The sequence below is a fragment of the Mustela nigripes genome, chromosome 17, assembly GCF_022355385.1.
Source record: "Mustela nigripes isolate SB6536 chromosome 17, MUSNIG.SB6536, whole genome shotgun sequence".
NCBI classification, from domain to species: Eukaryota; Metazoa; Chordata; class Mammalia; order Carnivora; family Mustelidae; genus Mustela; species Mustela nigripes.
Genome location: NC_081573.1, coordinates 271639 through 285383, shown reverse-complemented (window position 1 = coordinate 285383; position 13745 = coordinate 271639). Strand labels below are relative to the sequence as shown.

At 48.1% G+C, this 13745-nt stretch overlaps 1 protein-coding gene across 1 annotated transcript in view; it reads left to right on the top strand.

Annotated features, from left to right (window-relative positions):
* Nucleotides 1-1349: 1349 nt before the first annotated feature.
* The window catches only part of LOC132005806 (leukocyte immunoglobulin-like receptor subfamily B member 3), a 17808-nt gene continuing 5412 nt past the window's right edge, over nucleotides 1350-13745 (top strand). Inside the window, exons 1-5 of the mRNA XM_059383333.1 lie at nucleotides 1350-1427; nucleotides 1584-1619; nucleotides 1801-2088; nucleotides 2230-2532; nucleotides 3268-3570. Of these exons, the coding sequence (XP_059239316.1) occupies nucleotides 1394-1427; nucleotides 1584-1619; nucleotides 1801-2088; nucleotides 2230-2532; nucleotides 3268-3570 (964 nt within the window). The 5' untranslated portion in view covers nucleotides 1350-1393. The remainder of the gene's footprint in view (nucleotides 1428-1583; nucleotides 1620-1800; nucleotides 2089-2229; nucleotides 2533-3267; nucleotides 3571-13745) is intronic.

Sequence of the window (13745 nt, the reverse complement as noted above, 5' to 3'; positions counted from 1 at the left end):
CAGGGATGGCTCCCATGGGAGCCACATACTCATACACGGGCAAGACACCACTGGGGGTGGTGCACTGGATGGAACCATTACACACACACACACACACACACACACACAGGATGCGGCTCAGTGTTGACCTCTGGGCTGGGTCAGTGGGCATAGACATGTCAGTGCCCACTCCACACAAAGTGGAAGGGTCACTACTTCCACAGTCAGCCAGAAACTGGATGCCCTTCCTGCCTGTAAAGACCTGGCTACCCACCTGACCTCAGAGAGGCAGAAATCAAATTTGACTACCCCCAACTTGACCCCAGGCACTGGTGGTCACTCAGTTTGGGCCTCTGTTCTATTGAAGTCCCCAAATTCCAGAAATGTTTGTTTCTCTTTTCTGAAATAGGCTGTTGTCAATAATTTCAGAAACATGAGTAGCTTTTCTGAGTGCTAACAGCTCATGGTGTCTCTTGAGAGATGCATCACGGGTCCACCTTCACTGTGGGATCTGACACATGGACCTCTTTGGTCTTAACCACACCCCTCTTAATCAGGTCAGGAATCTAACAAGATTCATCCCATCCACATTCCAGGTCCCACTGACCCCCACAACCACTCTGAGAGTGGGGTTCAGGACAGCAGGCTACAGACCAGGTCACTGTGCTCAAGATCACCTGGGCAGTGGACACTGGAGTAGTAATGGCATGAGAATCAGCTCTGTCTCCCATATCAGAGCACTCACCCAAATATTGTTCCCTACAGCTTACAGGCAAGACACCAGGGTGGGGAGCACGACTCTGCCCCTGCAGCAAGAGGCGCCGAGGAGCCAGGACGAACTCACACAGGCCTGTGCCCATAAATGGGGTGTGGACCATGTCACAGGAAAATAGAGAAGTCCTTGGAGGCTGTGACAAAAAGGAAGCCCACACTCTGGGGCCAGGAGAGGGGCCGTGCTTCCTTCCCTAATTGCCCGTTTTTCTCCTCTTGGCTCATTGCCACCGTGACTGTGACCTGGGCCATTCAGAGACATCACACGCATGTCTGTGCTGACATGAGCTCCCCAGCACAGCAGGAGCCCATGTTCCCTGCAGCGTCTCTGAGTCTGGGGAGCCGTCCATGGTGAGGACCAAGGGTTGTGGGGATGAAGGAGATCCATGAGGGAGGCTCTGGGAGGGAAGGACCTTCCCTGGTCCCCTCACCTGGAGGGTGAGGTCCCCCTGCTGCACTGTCCTAGACACCACAGCCAGTCTAGGCCTGGGGAGGGCCGTTCCCCTTCCTATGAGGCTGCTGATGTGACAACTGTATGACAGGCAGGACTGGCCTCTGTGTGGCCACGCCCTGTGTGTTTGTCTGTCCTGTGGTCACAGTAGGCCCTCGGTCTGCAGAGCCACAACCAGAGAAAGGAGACACCATGACACCCACCCTTACGGCCCTGTTCTGTTTTGGTGAGATCTGAGGAGGGGAGGGGACGCCCTAGTATGGGAGGGACCTGCCCCACAGACAGGTCATGGTCTCTTGGAGACTCCAAGCACAGGAAGCTCATGGGGAGGGGGGGATCTGCTAGGATTTGGGGCAAACCTCTCACAGGGACTCTCTTCCAGGGCTGAGTATGAGCCCCCAGACCCAAGTGCAGACAGGTGAGTCTGTCCCCAGGGGCCCCAATCCCACCTCCTCACTGGGGACAGGGGTCACCCACCAGGAAGTGGGGGATGGAGACCAACAGCTCTGGGCTGACAGAGTGGGATGTCTTGGGGTTTTGTGCTGAGCTGGGACCTGGGAGTGCGGAAGGTCTGAGTCCCAGCCTCTGTTTCCTTCCAGGCACCCACCCCAAACCCACCATCTGGGCTGAGCCAGGCTCTATGATGCCCTGGGGGACACCTGTGACCATCTGGTGTCAGGGGAGCCTGGAGGCCCAGGAGTATCGCCTGGGTAAAGATGGGGACTCATGGAATTGGGACTCACAGAAGCCACTGGAGCCCGGGGACAAGGCCAAGTTCTCCATCACACACATGACAGATGTATATGCAGGAAGATACCGCTGTGACTATCTCAGTCCAACTGGCTGGTCAGAGCCCAGTGACACCCTGGAGCTGGTGGTGGTAACGGGTGCGAGCCCACTCAGAGTCCCAGACTCAGACTCTACCCTCAGGAAGGGGGACCTCTCAGGGGTCTCCCTTACACAGCCCAGCCTGGGGATAATGTGAGGGTCTGAGCCCCATTTAACACCACTCTCTCCTCCTCTCCCAGGATCCCAGGACCAACCCACCCTCTCAGCCCTGCCCAGCCCTGTTGTGACCTTAGGAGGGAACGTGACCCTCCAGTGTACCTCATGGATGGGAATCCACAGGTTCATCCTGATGAAGGAAGGAGAGCGCCAGCCCTCCTGGACCCTGGTCTCCCAGGCAGCCCCTGGTGGGGGGACCCAGGCCCTGTTCCCTGTGGGCCCTGTGACCCCCAACCACAGGTGGAGGTTCAGATGCTATGGCTATTACAGCAACACCCCCCAGGTGTGGTCGTACCCCAGTGACCCCCTGGAGCTGCTGGTCTCAGGTGAGAAAGTCTGACTATTGCCCCATATGTGTTTTGAGGAGCCAGACAGTTAACAGGGACTATGCTCCCAGGGAGCCCCAATGAGAGGGTGGGTGAGGGGACCATGGGGATTCACAGGTCAGCATCACTGAGGTTGATGGACAGTGAGACCCGGGGGTCAGAACAGGAGAAGGGGAGGCCCGGGGAGACTCAGCCCCTGCCATCCAGGGCTGGTCTCTCCCAGGTGTGTCGGGGAAGCCCTCCCTTCTGACCCAGCAGGGCCCTGTTGTGACCTCTGGACAGAACCTGAGTCTCCAGTGTTGCTCTGATGTTGGCTACAACAGATACGCTCTGTCCAAGGAAGGGGCACCCGACCCTCCCTGGCAGCTTGGCCGGCAGACCCAGGCTGGACTCTCTGGGACAGACTTCACCCTGGGCCCTGTGAGACCCTCCCACGGGGGCCGGTACACATGCTATGGTGGACATACCCTCTCCTCTGAGTGGTCGGCCCCCAGTGACCCCCTGGACATCCTACTGGCAGGTGAAGGCTCACAGCATCAGTCAGGACCCCAGATTTTGCACAGGTCCTACCAGGGGACCCCCAAGTGGTGGTGGCCAGGACCAAGGCTGTGGGGTCCCCAGGAAGAGAAAGACAGAGAGAGACAGGGGATGGGATGGCACAGACTTGGAGGACACAGACAGATGCACTTCAGAACAAGGACTGGACAGCCCCTCACCTGCCCTTCCTCTCTCTAGGACAACTGCCTTTCACACCCTCCCTCTCAGTGCAGCCAGGACCCACGGTGGCCCCAGGAGAGAATGTGACCCTGCTGTGTCAGTCACGGAGCTCTGTGGACACTTTCCTTCTGTCCAAGGAGGGGGCAGCCGATCCCCCGCTGCGTCTAAGATCACAGTACCGAGCTGGGCAGCACCAGACTGAATTCTACATGAGTTCTGTGACCTCAGCCCAAGAGGGGACCTACAGGTGCTATGGCTCTGCCAGCACCTCCCCCTACCTCTTGTCACAGCCCAGTGACCCCCTGGAGCTGCTTGTCTCAGGTGAGCGGCCCTGACCCTGTCCTGTCTGAGCTCTGTCAGCTCAGGACACACGTCTCAGGAAAGCCTGACACAATAACAAACATGGGTTTCAAGGGGTCTCCACAGAGGAGGGTCCTGCCCTGGAGAGTTTGGGAAGATCCACAGTGTGCACCCGGGTCCCCCACCTTCAGTCTCAGCAGAGTAAGGAGTAGGGGCTGCATGGGGGGTGAGTGAGGACAATGGTGAGTGGACAGTGCCTCCTACTCACCTCCTGTCCTTCCATAGCTGAATCCAATCCGCGGTGTCAGCCCGACGGTACAGTGTCCAGAACAGAAACCTCCACACCTGCAGACACTGCTCGGCTGCCCCTGTACTCATCTGGGGGCCTCCATGCTCCTTGGTGAGCACCTGACCTGGGAGTGTCAATCCAGGCTCACAGGAGTCCCCAGGGAGGCTGCACCCCATGTCCATATGCAGTTGGTGACCACTCTGCGTTGTGTGTGGACGCTGGTCCAGTGTCCCTGTGTCTGCTTCTCACACCTTCTAGAGCAGCACCTGCAGATGATGACAAAGGGAACTCAGGTGACAGGGACGCCAGACTCAGAAACCAGTCCTCCTTCTCCTGTGTGCATTGGGTCAGACTGGATTCACAGGGTCCTTGTGGGGCAAAAGCTCTGGGCAATCCAGGGTCTTAGCGCATTTTCAATCAGTCACATTTATTTTTTTTTTGTTCATTTATTTATTTGTTTATTTACTTATGTAGCTCTTCTTCCCATCTCCATCCACACTGCATGCAGGCAATAACTGGGTGTTCCTCTGACCCAGTAACTGACTGTGACCTTCCATGGATACATATTTATATGTCTGTTGTAAATAGGCACCCACAGATCTCTCTCCCTCTCTCTGTGTGAGTGTGTGTGTGTATGTCTAGCACTGTGGTATCTGTAAGTATTTGAAAAATGAATTAATGAACATAACCAAGGAGGAATACTGCAGGTACAGAATGAAGTGCAGACCCTGAAGGAAGGGAGCTGGTTGACATGGAGGGACAGGGACCCGACCCCAGACATGGGCCCCTCTCTTCTCCTGACAGTCAGGAGCCCCTGGATCCAGCCCCTCGTCCTTGGACGCTGCTGGGACCTCGGCTACTGAATAAGTGGGAACTGTCATCTGCAGGGACATGAGCCCAGGAGGTCTTGTGTCCCAGACAGAACAGAGAACATGCAAGGACATGATGATTTCTGTGCTGGGAGGCCATTTTTCTCTGCAACCCTGAGCTGGTGGGGCACAGCCAGAATCTATTCTGAGTGACTCAGAAGCAGAGTCTGAAATCAAAGAGAACAAGGAGGCTGAAGGAATCCAGTGAGGAGAGCAGAGGAAAGCCAAGGCACCTGCCTTGGGCTCAGGAGAGCAGAGAAGGGCTAGTTCAGGAACTGTACAAAAACCACATAGTGACAGGTTGAGGGATAAAGGCACAGAGCAGAGGACAGGCAAGACAGGGGTCTCTAGCTCCTTCCATCTGCTTCCATCTTCCTGCAGAAGCAGCTGGCACCGTGAGCCCACCCCAAAACAACTCAGACCCCAGCAGTGGTGAGTAGGAGAAAATCCCAGTGATGGGGCTTGTATGGAGGGGGTGTCCTGTCTGGGAAAGCAGGTCCCCTGGGTGGATATGCAGGATATGGATGATTTGGGTCCTCTCTGCCCTCTGCAATCTCTCTGTCCTCATTCCTAGCCTCAGGCTCCAGAGATTACATGGTGGAGAATCTGACCCGCATGGGCGTAGCTGTCTTGATCCTGGTGGTCCTCGGGATTCTGCTGCTAGAGGCTCAGCACAGCCAGAGAAGGACTCCAGACTCAGCCAGGAGCTAAACACAAGGGGGAGCAATGCCACCATTCCATGTGGCAGAGCTGTGGGCATGCATCCCAGGTGCCCAGAGGGATCTGGAGGAAAGCCTGCAGCTCACCCTCTCTGATCTGTCTGCTGACAACATCGAGGGGGAGCATGGTTCAAGTGCAGGACATGTCTGGGCTGCTCCCTGTCCTAGACTCGTCCCTCGTGCTCTGTGGTGCTTTCCCTCCTGCATTGTTGGACATCCTGGCTTTCCCCTCCTTCCTCATCCCTGTGAGTTGAGGGTTCGTAACATGAGGCAGGGCTGGTTCATACCTTCCTACAGCGGCAGCTCTGGTCCAGCTTCGTGGGATACATTTTCCTTCACTTTCCATTTCCCTTTTCCCTATTGTCCACTATTGTCCTCCATTCCTCAGCCAAAACCACAGACTCTGTTTTCATAAGTAAATAAGTGGGTGAAAATCAGGTCAACTTTGGAACAGATGAATCCAAAACCATTCCCTGAACCCTCTCTGGACTCACAGAGCTCTTCTGTCCTCATGTGGCGACACCTGGTGGAATCTTCCAGCAACACCATCATTTTGAGTGAGCTCAAGGGCCTTTGAGGTGTAGCCAGGTGGAATACTCCAAGGAATAAATGGGTTTTCCTTTGTTGTTGTTGTTGTGATTTGAGCGACTTAGAGTTTCATTCTGTGAGGCACCTGCCTTGGGCTCAGGTCATGATCCCAGGGTCCTGGGATGGAGTCTTGTGTTGCAGGATGCCTGCTCAGTGGGGAATCTGCTTCTCTCTCTGTCCCTCCTTCCCATTTGTGTTGGCTCTCTGTCCCCCTCTCTCTGTTTCTGTCTCTCTCTCAAAAATAAACAAATAAAATCTTTAAAATAAATAAATAAGTAAATGAATGTACGAATGAAGATAAAGTTGTGTGTAACCGTCCCTCAGAACAAGGTACTGACCAAACATGCTTGATTGTGGCACAGCAGGGGCCCGTGGGGAGAGGATGATACATGTCCTTGCAGTGGAGCAGCTGGGGTTGCGTGCCTGCTCAGGGCGGTACTTCTGTTTTCTCCCCTTCTCCAGAGATCACCTGTAGTTAATTAGATGATTCCTTCAAATGCCTTTACTCAACCACTAACCCCATCCTGCTTGGTCAGGCATATCTGGTTTATCTATAATCTGCTTCCTCCTTTGTTGATTGTTATCTCGAATCTAACAAATACGGGACTGAGGAGTTGTTATGGGCTGCAGTCTCCGCACCTGTTGACCCCTACTCCCACTCTCTGGAAGCAGACTTGTGCCTCCTTCTTCCCCCGAATGCTGTTGGGAAGTGGCAGTTGTGATTGTGGCTTTTCCTGTTTCTTTGCATGTTTATGTAAGGTAAGTTATGAAATATTTCATAATTGTATACATTTGAGCAAGCATTTAGCGTAAAAATTGATTTTGTGCACTCACCACATCTAATGAATAGATTTGTAAATCTGATAATCTTATGCAGATTTTTTGTTATTTAGTCACCACACAGTACATCATTAGTTTCTAATGCAGTGTTCCATGATTCACTGTTTGTGTATAACACCCAGTGCTCCCTGCAACACGTGCCCTCCTGAATACCCATCACCGGGCTTATCCAACCCCACCTTCCCCTCTAAAACCCTCAGTTTATTTCTCAGAGTCCTCATGGTTCATCCCCCCCCTCCGATTTACCCCCTTCATTTTCCCCTTCCTTCTCTTGATGTCCTCCATGCTATTCCTTATGTTCCACATAAGAGTGAAACCATGTGATCATGGACTTTCTCTGCTTGACTTTTTTCACTCAGCATAATCTCCTCCAGTCCCGTCCATGTCGATACAAAAGTTGGGTATTCATCCTTTCTGATGGCTGAGTGATATTCCATTGTATATATGGACCACATCTTCTTTTAATAGTGACTCTGAATTACATGGGCTTAATGCTCCAATCAAAAGACACAGGGTATCAGGTTGAATAAAAAAGTAAGAGCCATTCACATGCTGTCTAGAAGAGACCAGCAGAGTTTCACTGACTTGTGGAGCATAAGGAATAACATGGAAGACATTAGGAGTAGAAAAAAGAAAAGGGAATTGAGGGAAATCGGAGGAGTGGACGAACGCTGAGAGACTGTAGACTCTGAGAAACAAATTGAGCATTTTGTAGGGGGGGAAGGGAGAGCCTGGTGGTAGGTATTGAGGAGGGCAGGTACTGCATGGAGCAATGGGTGTGGTGCATAAACAATGAACCTTGGAACACCCCCAAAATAAAGTTTTATTCAGATCTTAAAAATTTTGAAAATACAGGAAGAAATCGACAACCTGAATAGACTGATATATAGTAACGAGATTGAAGCAGTGATCAAAAACCTCCCAAAAAACAAGAGCCCAGGACCTGACGGATTCCCTGGGGAATTCTACCAAACTTTCGAAAAAGAAATAACACCTATTCTCCTGAAGATGTTTCAAAAAATTGAAGCAGAAGAAAATTTCCAGACTCTTTCTATGAAGCCAGCATTACCCTGATCCCCAAACCAGGCAAAGACCCTACCAAAAAGGAGAATTTTAGACCAATATCACTGATGAATATGGATGCTAAGATTCTCAACAAGATCCTAGCCAGCAGGATCCAACAGCACATTAAAAAGATTATCCACCATGATCAGGTGGGATTCATCCCTGGGCTACAAGGGTGGTTCAACATTCACAAATCAATCAATGTGATAGAACAAATTAATATGAGAAGAGAGAAGAACCACATGGTCCTCTCAATTGATGCAGAAAAGCATTTGACAAAATCCAGCATCTGTTCCTGATTAAAACCCTTCAAAGTATAGGGATAGAGGGAACATTCCTGAACCCCATCAAATCTATCTATGAAAGACCCACAGTAAATATCATCCTCAATGGGAAAAAGCTTGCAGCCTTCCCGTTGAGATCAGGAACACGACAAGGATGCCCACTCTCACCACTCTTGTTCAACATAGTATTAGAAGTCCTAGCAACAGCAATCAGACAACGAAGAGAAATAAAAGGTATCCAAATTGGCAATGAAGAAGTCAAACTCTCTCTCTTCACAGATGACATGATTCTTTATATGGAAAACCCAAAAGATCCACCCCCAAACTACTAGAACTCATACAGCAATTCAGCAATGTGGCAGGATACAAAGTTAATGTGCAGAAATCAGTGGCTTTCTTATACACTAACAATGAAAATACAGAAAGGGAAATTAGAGAATCGATTCCATTTACTATAGCACCAAGAACCATAAGATACCTGGGAATAAACCTAACCAAAGAGGTAAAGGATCTGTACTCGAGGAACTACAGAACACTCATGAAAGAAATTGAAGAAGAAACAAAAAGATGGAAGACCATTCCATGCTCTTGGATCAGAAGAATAAACATTGTTAAAATGTCTATACTGCCTAGAGCAATCTATACTTTTAATGCTATTCCGAATAAAATTCCACCGGTATTCTTCAAAGAGCTGGAGCAAATAATCCAAAAATTTGTATGGAATCACAAGAGACCCCGAATCGTTAAGGAAATGTTGAAAAACAAAAATAAAGCTGGGGCCATCATGTTACCTGATTTCAAGCTTTATTACAAAGCTGTGATCACCAAGACAGCATGGCACTGGCATAAAAACAGACACATAGACCAGTGGAACAGAGTAGAGAGCCCAGATATGGACCTTCAACTCTATGGTCAATTAATCTTCGACAAAACAGGAAAAAATATACAGTGGAAAAAAGACAGTCTCTTTAATAAAAGGTGCTGGGAAAACTAGAGAGCTATAAGTAGAAGAATGAAACTCGACCATTCTAATACACCGTACACAAAGATAAACTCAAAATGGATAAAAGACCTCAACGTGAGACAGGAATCCATCAGAATCCTAGAGGAGAACATAGGCAGTAATCTCTTCGATATCAGCCACAGCAACTTCTCTCAAGATATGTCTCCAAAGGCAAAGGAAACAAAAGGGAAAATAAACTTTTGGGACTTTATCAAAATCAAAAGCTTCTGCACAGCAAAGGAAACAGTCAAAAAAACAAAGAGGCAACCCAAGGAATGGGAGAAGATATTTTCAAATGACAGTACAGACAAAAGTTTGATATCCAGGATCTATAATGAACTCCTCAAACTCAACACAAATGAAACAGGCAAACATATCAAACAATGGGCAAAAGATATGAACAGACACTTCTCCAATCAAGACATACAAATGCCTAGCAGACACATGAAAAAATGTTCATCATCACTAGCTGTCAGGGAGATTCAAATTAAAACCACATTGAGATATCACCTTACACCAGTTAGAATGGCCAAAATTAACAAAACAGGAAACAACGTGTGTTGGAGAGGATGTGGAGAAAGGGACACCCTCTTACACTGTTGGTGGGAATGCAAGTTGGTGCAGCCTCTTTGGAGAACAGTGTGGAGATTCCTCAAGAAATTAAAAATAGACCTTCCTTATGACCCTGCAATTGCACTCCTGGGTATTTACCCCAAAGATACAGATGTGGTGAAAAGAAGGGCCATCTGTACCCCAATGTTTATAGCAGCAATGGCCATGGTCGTCAAACTATGGATAGAACCAAGATGCCCTTCAACGGACGAATGGATAAGGAAGATGTGGTCCATATACACTATGGAGTATTATGCCTCCATCAGAAAGGATGAATACCCAACTTTTGTAGCAACATGGACGGGACTGGAAGAGATTATGCTGAGTGAAATAAGTCAAGCAGAGAGAGTCAATTATCATATGGTTTCACTTATTTGTGGAGCATAACAAATATCATGGAGGACAAGGGGTGTTAGAGAGGAGAAGGGAGTTGGGGTAAATTGGAAGGGGAAGTGAACCATGAGAGACTATGGACTCTGAAAAACAATCTGAGGGGTTTGAAGTGGCGGAGGGGTGGGAGGTCGGGGTATCAGGTGGTGGGTATTATAGAGGGCATGGATTGCATGGAGCACTGGGTGTGGTGAAAAAAATAATGAATACTGTTTTTCTGAAAATAAATTAATTAAGAAAAAAAGTCAGAAAAAAATGAAAATAATAAGTAAGTAAGTAAATAAATAAATAAAATAATCTTTGATTTCCTAGATTAAAAAAAAAGAAAAAGTTAGAAAACATTGCCTTATTCCAGGTACAGGACAGTACCCAAGGATAAGGAGTTGGGAACACGCCTGCTGGGGGACTCTCCTCCTCCCTCACAGAGATGAAGCCCAAGGCTACACCAAGTCCCTGTATCCTTGTGCTTGAGGATATGGGCCCTGCCGACGCTTTTACCTTTGTCCTTTCAAGTTCCCTTGGGTGAGTAAAGCATCCCTTATTCATGATTCTGTATAAGCGCATGTTCCAAATCTCTCTGCTTTTTTCTTCTGCTCAGCTTCTGCTCTGACTCCTGTCAACTTCCTTTGCTTTATCAGGAGATATGGAGACACAGATCTCAGGGACACATCCATGCATACCAGCAGGCTGATGCTCTATCTGTGTCTCTTTACACCTGAACACTGGCCCCTGGGACTGTTGCCTCACACATTCCTCACTGCTCTCTTTCCAGACTCATGGTATCCACCATCCCCCTGTTCCCTGGGTATCTGCATGTTCTCATTTCAGCCTGTCTGGCATCAGACAAAGCATCCTCAGTGTTGTCTTCCAATTTTGTGTTCTGCCTTTCAGCTGCATCTTCTCACAGATGGAAGGATCAGTCACAGTAAGTTTTTGTTTTTCTCTTTTACCTCCAGAGAATTGAATTAACTCACTTCCTGATTTCCATCTTCTTTCCATAATATAACTTCATTATTTCTACAAACACTCAATGTGCTCCATTTTTCAGTAGTTCACATTTTTAAAATTAATTTATTTTCTCAGCATAACAGTATTCATTGTTTTTGCACCTCACCCAGTGCTCCATGCAATACGTGCCCTCTCTAATACCCACCACCTGGTTCCCCCAACCTCCCATTCCCCACCCATTCAAAACCCTCAGATTGTTTTTCAGAGTCCATAGTCTCTCATGGTTCACCTCCCCTTCCAATTTACCCCAACTCCCTTCTCCTCTCTAACACCCCTTGTCCTCCATGATATTTGTTATGCTCCACAAATAAGTGAAACCATATAATAATTGACTCTCTCTGCTTGACTTATTTCACTCAGCATAGTTTCTTCCAGTCCCGTCCATGTTGCTACAAAAGTTGGGTATTCATCCGTTCTGATGGAGGCATAATACTCCATAGTGTATATGCATCACATCTTCCTTATCCATTTGTCTGTTGAAGGGCATCTTGGTTCTTTCCACAGTTTGGCAAACATGGCCATTGCTCCTATAAACATTGGTGTACAGATGACCCTTCTTCTCACTACATCTGTATCTTTGGGGTAAATACCCAGGAGTGCAATTGCAGGGTCATACGGAAGCTCTATTTTTAATTTCTTGAGGAATCTCCACACTGTTCTCCAAAGAGGCTTCACCAACTTGCATTCCCACCACCAGTGTAAGAGGGTGTCCCTTTCTCCACATCCTCTCCAACACATGTTGTTTCCTGTCTTGCTAATTTTGGCCATTCTGACTGATGTAATGCGGTATCTCAATGTGGTTTTAATTTGAATCTCCGTTATGGCTAGTGATGATGAACATTTTTTCATGGGTCGTATAGCCATTTGTATGTCTTCATTGGAAAAGTTTCTTTCCATCACTTCTGCCCATTTTTTTTGTATGATTGTCTGTTTTGTGTGTGTTGAGTTTGAGAAGTTCATTATAGATCCTGGATATCAACCTTATGTCTGTACTGTCATTTGCAAATATCTTCTCCCATTCCGTGGGTTTCCTCTTTGTTTTCTTGACTGTTTCCTTTGCTGTGCAGAAGCTTTTGATCTTGACGAATTCCCAAAAGTTCATCTTCGCTTTTGTTTCCTTTGCCTTTGGAGACATATCTTGAAAGAAGTTGCTGTGGCTGATATTGAAGATGTTACTGCCTATATTCTCCCCTAGGGTTCTGATGGATTCCTGTCTCACGTTGAGGTCTCTTATCCATTTCGAGTTCATCTTTGTGTACAGTGTAGTTCACATTTTTAACATAAAATGAGTTTCCTATATTCCTACCATTTCATGTCCTGGACTATGATTGATGAGTCTGCACACAATGTTCCTGAGCCCTCCTTATAACATTGGGGTCCCTCTCTGATGTCCATTCATGTTGAACACTCACCTCCTACACCCCTGAGTTCCAGAGACAATTGCTTCCAGGGGTGGCCTGAAGCTCAGAACTGTAAGGGGTCGGTGGTTACAGCCCCACTGACCTCTGGCATCTACTGTCCCAACATAGCATCTGAGCACGGATGTGTCTGGCAGGGATGACTGCCATGGAAGCCGCACCCTCACATATGGACAGCTGCCTGTGCAGGGTTTCACTGGACAAAACTCTTCCACACACACACACACACACATACACACACACACACACACAGGGGACATGGCTCAGTGCTGATGTCTGGACTGGGTTATTGGGCATAGACATGCCAGGACCCACCCCACACAAGGTATAAGGATCACACTGCTTCCACAGTCAGTGAGACACTGGATGCCCTTCCTGCTTGTGATAATGTGGATGCCTGTTCTGTTCACACAGAGGCAAAAATCAAATTTGATGACCCCCAACTTGATCCCAGACACTGGCATTCACTCAGCTTTCACTTCTTTTTCTGTTGTGGTCTGTGTCAATTTCAGAAAATTTTGTTTCTCATTTTCTGCAAATACCTGTTTCTACTAATTTCAGAAACATTGTAAATAGCATTTCTCAGTGTTAAGAACTATGGGGTCTCTCAAGGATGTGGAGAACCAACTGCAAGCTGACAGGGTCCTTGCAGTCTCAGGAGTCTAGCCAACGGTTAGCTCTCTCAATCCCTGCAGTTCATTCACTACTTGATTGGGATCACATTAGCTCTCACAGTCATGCTGACACAGACCTTGAGCTCCTCTCTAAATATGCTTTAGCAAAGTCTCTTGCTTGGAAGCAAGGCGGTCACCTGGCACTTGTGGTCCTCCAACCTCAATCTCCCTAATAAACATTCTTGTTATTGAAGTATAAAATAAAGTCTCTTGAGCATTTTGGGGCTCTACTGGGTCATCAGCCTGTGGAGAACTCCTGATCACAGTTTTCTCTCTTTTGTTTTTCATAATTCCCACCGTTTTCTCTCAGTCTTCCCTGGGACTTATCACAATGATCAATGATCTAACCTGACTGTGGGGTCTGACACATGGACCTTTGGTCTTAACCACACCCCTCTTAATCAGGTAGGGAATCCAACAAAATTCATCCCATGCAC